Source organism: Neolamprologus multifasciatus, chromosome 15 (genome assembly GCF_963576455.1).
Source record: "Neolamprologus multifasciatus chromosome 15, fNeoMul1.2, whole genome shotgun sequence".
In the NCBI taxonomy this organism is placed as follows: Eukaryota; Metazoa; Chordata; class Actinopteri; order Cichliformes; family Cichlidae; genus Neolamprologus; species Neolamprologus multifasciatus.
This window is the reverse complement of record NC_140453.1, coordinates 128301-136578: the sequence shown is the minus strand read 5'-3', so window position 1 is coordinate 136578 and position 8278 is coordinate 128301. Positions and strand designations below refer to the sequence as shown.

General features: G+C 40.1%; 1 protein-coding gene across 1 annotated transcript; it reads right to left on the bottom strand.

Moving 5' to 3' along the window:
- Positions 1-2040: 2040 nt before the first annotated feature.
- On the bottom strand, positions 2041-7800 carry LOC146501213 (uncharacterized). Its single transcript, XM_085132301.1, has 3 exons — positions 6055-7800; positions 4000-4317; positions 2041-3847 (listed from the first exon to the last, which is right to left on the bottom strand). The coding sequence occupies exons 1-3, from the start codon at positions 6079-6081 to the stop codon at positions 3605-3607; spliced, it is 588 nt and encodes a 195-aa protein (XP_084988427.1). The 5' UTR covers positions 6082-7800; the 3' UTR covers positions 2041-3604.
- Between the last annotated feature and the right edge of the window lie 478 nt (positions 7801-8278).

Sequence of the window (8278 nt, the reverse complement as noted above, 5' to 3'; positions counted from 1 at the left end):
AGTAATCCTGGCCTCCAGAGCTGCAAATATGCTACATTTGTTACAGATATCATTACTGCTAAAGGAGGCCGAGGAGTAACTAAACATCTGACACAATGAGCAAGAAAGTGCAGAAGGGACAGGTGAAGTAGCCATGGTGCTAACGGGTCGGCTACGAGCTAAGCTAGCGAAACAGTACAGAGACAGTGAGTGAATACTTTGGCTATAAATTAGGTAGTGAGTACACAGAAAGTGTGCTTCGGATGAAGCACGTGAAGATTATACTGTGAAAAAAGAATGTATTTAAAAGTTGTTAATTAAACTGCTAAGCAAACAAGCTACTCAGAAACACCACTGTGTTTGAGCAGGAACAGGAAGCGATACTATACCACAGAGCGAGCGAGCGAACACCAAGTGACAGCGCCACCGACAGGAGACAGCAGATGACTCAAAGATGGCATCCTTTACTGTCAGGCTTTTTACACTTAAGTGTTAAAATTAAATTCTGAGAAAGAATTACGTTGCACACAATGAATTTGACCAAAAAGGACATTTATTTTGTCTTCAAAAAATTGTGAATGAAGGTACAATGTACTCTGTCTAATCTGAAACATTGTCTGACCTTTGCTTATCAAAAGCTATATAAAACTTTAGATCTGACATTTTCACTATGCATCTCTCCTTGGTACAACTCTGAATGCATATAGATGGTTATCAAAACACTCTGTAAACAACTTGTTTCCCATAACATTTTCTTATCTTTAACCAAAAGTAAATAACTAAAAGACAGACATGTCTTCTTCCACTGCACTGCAAATAACAAGTCCAGATTTATATTATCTTGGGACAAATTAAACACAAAATGTGCTTTGAAAAGTTCATCAAATGCCCCAAGTGAGTGGCTCGCCTGGCATGGAATGAGATGCTTATCCATGTTGATGTACAAGGTGTCAATCTTGCTCTTCTGACGCCTGACAGCGACCTTGTTCATTGCAGAGATGCTCTTCCAGACTGCAGCATGACTGGGGTTGACATAAGGAAACTGAAAATCATTCACAGAAATGATGTCCAAATACAGAGAAAAAGGACTGAAAGATTAAGAGGCTCTGTTTTGACTTTTGTTCAAAAAAGAATGACTTCATATAGGGAAAAATATATATCACATATGCAGGACACCTTAAACTAGTTTTTTAATTAAGCAGCGAGGCAGAACAAAGTCGGGCTGCAGCAAGACACGAGGACTAAACCCAAATTCAACCAGACCCAGAACTGATCCAGAATTAAAACAGGACTACAACAGTTCAAAATCAGGACTACTGAGGACTTAACCAAAACAGAACCAAAACCAGAACTAGATGATAGCAGCACTAAAAATCATCATAGACCTGCATTTAGCCTTGTTGTGCAAACAAGCCTGCAGAACTTAATAAATGTAGAATTTGAAAAATAACAAACCTAAAAAGAAACACTAGATACGAGATACATGAGTACCTATGATACGGTGATACTTTTGGTAAACAACCATTTGACTAACACGTGTGTCTCACCTGCTCTTGTTCATCTCAGTTCTGTCCTCATTCTCCATCTCTCTCTCTCTCTCTGTTCCTCTCTCGCCCTCTCTCTCTCTGTTCCTCTCTCTCTCTGTTCCTCTCTCTCTCTCTCTCTCTCTCTGTTCCTCTCTCTCTCTGTTCCTCTCTCGCCCTCCCTCTCTCTCTCTGTTCCTCTCTCGCCCTCTCTCTCTCTGTTCCTCTCTCGCCCTCTCTCTCTCTCTGTTCCTCTCTCTCTGTTCCTCTCTCGCCCTCTCTCTCTGTTCCTCTCTCTCTCGCCCTCTCTCTCTCTGTTCCTCTCTCGCCCTCTCTCTCCCTCCCTCTCTCTCTCTGTTCCTCTCTCGCCCTCCCTCTCTGTTCCTCTCTCGCCCTCTCTCTCTGTTCCTCTCTCGCCCTCTCTCTCTGTTCCTCTCTCGCCCTCTCTCTCTCTCTGTTCCTCTCTCTCTGTTCCTCTCTCGCCCTCTCTCTCTCTGTTCCTCTCTCTCTCGCCCCTCTCTCTCTCTCCCTCCCTCTCTCGCCCTCCCTCTCTCGCCCTCTCTCTCTCTCTCTCTGTGCTGACAGTCAAACCAAACACCAACATCATCAAATATACAGTGGAAACCAGATATTTACTCTTCAGATAAAAACACTTTTTTAATTGTAACATCAAATCAGACTAAATGTTTATTTTTTAGATAAATATAAAAACATATTTGTTAACTTTCAGAGTAAAGAGAGAAACTGTCTGTGTTTCTTAACTGTAAATGGCACCAAACTGTATTCAAACTGAGCCACACTTATGGAGCTCCACGATTCTGTTCCTGGTGTTTTGTTGACATCTCTTGATGTTCCCATGTCACAGAAACAGCCTCTGTATTTTGTCTTATATGCATCCACAGCTGTGCCACCAGTTTACTCACATGGACTCTACGAACCAATCAGAAGCTTCTTCAGCTCAGAATCGTCTGCAGTTTTCTTATTAATTAACAATAAACTTAGTGTATATGTACTCCTACATTTGATGAAAGTGATAAAAATAGAAGCTCTGTCTCTCTTTATTCTGACATTTAACTCATTCAAAAGATATTTCAATATTTATTTATCCAAAACAAAACAAGTTTACTCTAAATTGTTGTTGTACATGTTCTTGTGTTTTCCATAAAGTGTATGTAAATATCTGGTTTAAACTGTGAATATAGTGCTGTGTATTGAAATTCCTCTTGTTTTGCATAGAAATATACTGAACAACATACAAAGCATAATATATAAAATAACATCTACCTGAGTTTTTTCTTTGAAAGAAGCTCCTTATGTCCATTCTTGTATATCAGTGCATTACTGATTTATTTAGCCGTGGAGGGAAACAACTGAAAATATGAAATAAACATGTAAGCTGAGACTCTCTAAAGAAACAGCGTTGTTGTTGTTCGGCTTTTCATTTGTTGATTCACTCAAAGAGCGAGTAACGTAATATGGGTCAAGTGATCAGTTTGACATCAATCTTTCGTGATTCACCGTCATATTTACATTATTTGTACAGTACGAATGATTTGCTTTGGTACCTGCTCAAACTTCAGCTCTCCTCTGGCTGCGTTTCTCCAACAGGCAGCAGCTGCCCCGCCCCCTCGCTCAGTCGCTTAGTGTCTGAGCTCGGATCATACCAATATTAGGGGGGGTTTACGCACAGACGTAAATTCCCACAGTGTGCACTATGTGCTTCGAATAATTGTGTGTAGTTTTTCTTTTTTTATACAGTTGTCATCCAGGCATGTAACTATGAAAAAATTACACTCCAACAGACCCCGGGCTTCTGAAAAAACAACCCGGGCTTAAGCCCAGTATGCCACCCCCCCTGCTCCGCCACTGCTTATGAGTCTTCGATCTATTGTTGAAAGTTATCAAAAAGTAGATCAATTTTTAGAGATTCACAGGAAGAAAAAAATCTATACGATTATTAGTTCAGGATAAACATACAAACGAAAACAGATAATGGTTTGTTTGATTTGATATTATATTCTAAGAGCAAAACTAGAAAAGTGGACAAAGATTTAATTCGTCTTAATTGTATGAATTTAAATGTTAGAAAACACAGAAACAAATTAATATTTGCCCCTGAATGCAGCTTTAACATTTAATATACAAAAAACCCCAAACAAGTTCACTTGTAGAATCATCTTGATGATTTTCTGACTTTCTGCTGATGACACCAAAGGAAGCAACTCTGGTGTTGGAGTGAGCTTCTTAGCCTGTTTTATGACATTTGCCCTGAAGAACGTTTTCCATTTCTGAAGCAACCTGGAGGATGTGTCGTCATCGAACAGGAGAGTGAAGTCTTGCTTCACCTGTAACCCTCGTGGTGTCCTCGGATCACAAATGGTCCCTAGGTGAATGGCAAACAAGCATATGGGAATCCCGAGGACACAAAGAAAATTGTATTTGAAACAACTGCTAGCTCCAAATTCCAAACCATTTTAAAAAATAAATTCTAACTTACCAGTTCTTTTGTCTCCAGGAATCTTGGAAAAGTGGATAGGATGCCAACGCTTCTGCTTGGGTCATTAACAAGCCTCTGATGGTGCTGAAAGGTCTTCTTCATCTTCTGGAAAATCACAGAGTTGTCTGTAGTATGGTTGAGCAAAGACAGGGTCTCCTTGCAAGCGTCCCCATCAAGCTGGTGCATAACATTCACAGTCCTTTGGAGATTTGGGCCACCCGAAGAACTGTCTGTCAACCTATTAGATGGTGTTGGAGGTCCACAACGAATCTTTCTTTGGACAGTTTTCAGACGCCATGCTGCATCATAAAAGAGCTCCTGGATAAGTGTAAACACAGAATATTTTGTCAGATTTAGCTCATAACAAAATATCAGATAACTTTTTGTCCATCATTAAACAAATTTGTGTTGTATAAATAAATATTGACTTTTAAAAAATATTGACTTTTACATAAGTTTTTTAAATTTAGACAATTAATATGCAATTATTTGGCACAAGTATAAAGAATACAACATACACTGAATACATACCCACAACTATCCCATGTTGGAATTTGACTACATGTCAAATTCCACAAAGAATGATACAATAGAGGGGCACTAATGCCAGCCTGAGCAGTTTACTTGGGGTTTCTTTCATCACTAACAGCTTGAATGTGATCTGTAACACTGATATAGTTAGAGGCTATTAACAGTTTGCATTAACTCTTTATTGCTAGCAACAAAAGCTATTGCGCTTCTGTGGCTGCCCGTGTTAGCAGTGTCCAAGCGTTGTTTTTTAACCCCCCCCCCCCCCCTTTTTTTTATACTAACCTAAACCCTGACACTAAAACCACATTTTGAGCCCCAAAATGGCCTTCAAACTTGTGAGGACCAGCGTGTGTGTCCTCACAATGCCTGTTGGTTCTTACAAGTATAGTAGAATGCAGATTTCGGTCCTCACAAAGATAGCTAGACAGGAACACACACACACACACACACTTTGTACTACATGCAGTTGTGCAAACACTGATCTGCTGGCTGCCTACACACCTTTTGTTCTGCAGCACAGTTTGTTTTTATTCTGCTTGCTGGAGCAACATAAGAACGAATGGAAGAAAGTGGAAATCTGCAAATCAAAAAGATTACAGACTCTGAGAATTAAAAAAAAAAAAAGATCACCTCTTGTTTCTTTTCATTAAGACAAAGAGCAGCCCGTATCTTATTTTTGCAGGAGTGTCCTGCAGTCAGGGTCAGGTGATGTTGGTTTTGGGATAGTATAATGCTGAACTTGACTTGTGTGTTGATTCCAAATATAAAATACGATCCACAATGTGAAAAAACAGATTTTTTTTATAGCCTCACACTGATTCCCAGTGTGAAGTTAAACTGATTCCCATTGCTCTTTTGAAAATAAATATGCCCTTCCTATGTAGCCCAACCTGACCATATAGTTTTAGGTCCCATGCTAATATTTATACATATGTGCAACAACCTATGTAAGAAAACTCAGAGGGCAGGAGTGCAGCTGCACAGAGCTACTGCTGAGAATCGTTGTTCGCATTTCAGGACAGCAGGCTTCACTGGGAACCCTGTTACTGCTCTGGAGGGATGTGCATTTGTGTGGGTGTGTGTGTGTGGTGGAGTTGGTGGATGAGAAGGTCTTGAACTAATTCACGTTTTCCCATAAATGCAGTGCATCTAGAATTCATATCCATGGAGCAGGTTGTTTCACGAGGATTCCTACGGATCCTGTGCTCACCAAAGTTTGGTATGTATATATTACATATAAATATTACAGTTCAATGGGAAACATGCAGAGCCCTTCACTCTTTTCAAAAACCCCAACTCCATAGAGACTGTGTCAGCTCCCAATGTCAGTGAGCAGTTTTGAATTATATTATTATATGTTATAGGTAATACTGTGTTGCTTGTCCCTTATCTCAAGAATCACTGTCTTGTGATCATTTTGACCTCACGGGGTGAGATCTTGCGAGGAGCCCCAGATCAAGGGAGATGTCTTCCATTTTCTAATGATTAATCTCTAAGTTGATTTCTTCACACCAAGCTGCTTACCGATTGCAGATGCAGTCTTCCCAGCATGGTGCAGCTCTGCAATTTTGTTTCTGGTGTCCTTTGACAGCTCTTTGGTCTTCTTGGCCACAGTGGAGTTTGGAGTGTGACTGTTTATGGTTGTGGACAGGTCTCTTTTATACTGATAATGAATTCAAACAGGTGCCATTAATACAGGTAACGAGTGGAGGACAGAGGAGCCTCTTACAGAAGTTACTGGTCTGTGAGAGCCAGAAATCTTGCTTGTTTGTAGGTAGGTGACCAAATACTTATTTTCCACCATAATTTGTAAATAAATTCTTTATAAATCAGACAATGTGATTTTCAGATTTTTTCTCTCACTGTGACCAACACCAGTAGGCGGTAGGTGAAGTGTCTTGACCAAGGACACAACAACCGAGACTGTCGGAGCCGGGGCTCGAACCGGCAACCTTCCGATTACAAGGCGAACTCCCAACTCTTGAGCCACGATCGCCCAGTTGTCTGTCGCCACTGTTGTCAGTAGCTGTGGAAGGGGGTACCACGGGAAATTCATCAGTGATTAGCAGATGAAGTCACAGATTATAAAAGCATGAATCCCCAAAAGTTTCAGTTTTCAGTGGGAGAAACGTTTCGCCACTTCGTTTCGTGACTTTCCCTTTTCGCGTAAATGGTCTCATTGACTCCCCGCTCAAACCAGCGTTCCTCCCTGTCCAGGATGTGTATATCCTCATCCAATTACAAGACGAACTGCCAACTCTTGAGCCACAATCGCCTCCAAATGATGAAAATTACAGGCCTCTCATCTTTTTAAGTGGTAGAACTTGCACAATTGGTGGCTGACTAAATACTTTTTTGCCCCACTGTACAAGTGCAATTTCAACAATATATCTTTTCTAGATTATATTATATGCTACTGTAGTGAATCAAAGAAACCCTAACCCAAAGTTGAATTTACATGAAATCCCAACAATAAAAAAAATCAACTTCTGCCATGACTCTGGTTTCTCTGTGCCAGGACTGCCAACAGAAATGAAATGGCCTATAAGAAAATGCACACTGCCTATTTTGGCAAACTTCATTATGCCGTTTGTGATGATTGACCTTTTTCTCTATTTGCAGTTATGACATAATTAAAAACATTGTTTCCGTTTTAAAAATACTAGTTACAAGATTTCACTGCATTTCAATAACATTGGAGTCAAATTTGAAAAACAAAATACAAACATCCAAACTGATTAGAGAAAAATAATCAAACTCCAATATTCAGTCAGAGAAGACTCTTGTTCTTGTCCTTCCAGGCTGAAATTGCTATTGGGTTCACATATATTTATGCAGTGCATAATATATGAATATACATGATGTGGTTCAAAACTGCTTGCTGATACTTGCTCAAAGTGTTTTTTATGACACACATACTCTAGCATAAACAGTTTGGCATCTACTGTGAGGACAAAAGATAACAGGAATAAGAAAGAAGAACAGCATGACTAAGACACTGAATGGCATTCGTATTATGGTTGAATTTGTGCTAATGGCTGATAACAGGGGTGGACTGTTAAATAAACATTCTGCCAGGATCGAGGGTGGGAGGAGAAACATTGACTCTGGATAATGGAATGGAAATCTTGTGCAAGAGCTCTGGCGGAGCAGAATGAAATGAAGCAGAATCAAAGCTGGACCTAAATTTCCCACTAGACTGATGTTGGGAGAGGCATGGTGAAACATTCGGATGACGAAAGGCCAAGAGGGGCATTGTTTGACGTTTTAAAAAAAAAAACAAAAACAAACAAACAAAAAAAAAACAAGATGGAAAAAAACAAAACAGATTTGGTATGAAGCACCTGGCACCTGTAATAGAGTTAATGAAATATTTACAAAGGTAAATATGTTTAAATTTAAATTAGTTTCAAAAGCAAATAACAGTGTCTGACGTACTTTGCTTCTCGTTAAAGAATGGTGGGTGTGGACCACACCACTGGGGGGTGGTTGAGGGGAAGTCCATTTGTAAGTAATCAGACATCTTTTAGACTATGCAACTTTATTTAAGATTACAGCATTATGTACAGTTTTTACAGTGGTTCAGTGTAGCGATGTGTCGGTCGCGAACGAAACTGCTCTTAGAGCCGACTCTTTGACGTGAACGTCCACAGCATGTCTTTTATCCTGTCTTCCTTCTCTCACCCCAACCAATCACAGCAGATGGCCCCGCCCCTCCCTGAGCCTGGTTCTGCCGGAGGTTTCTTCC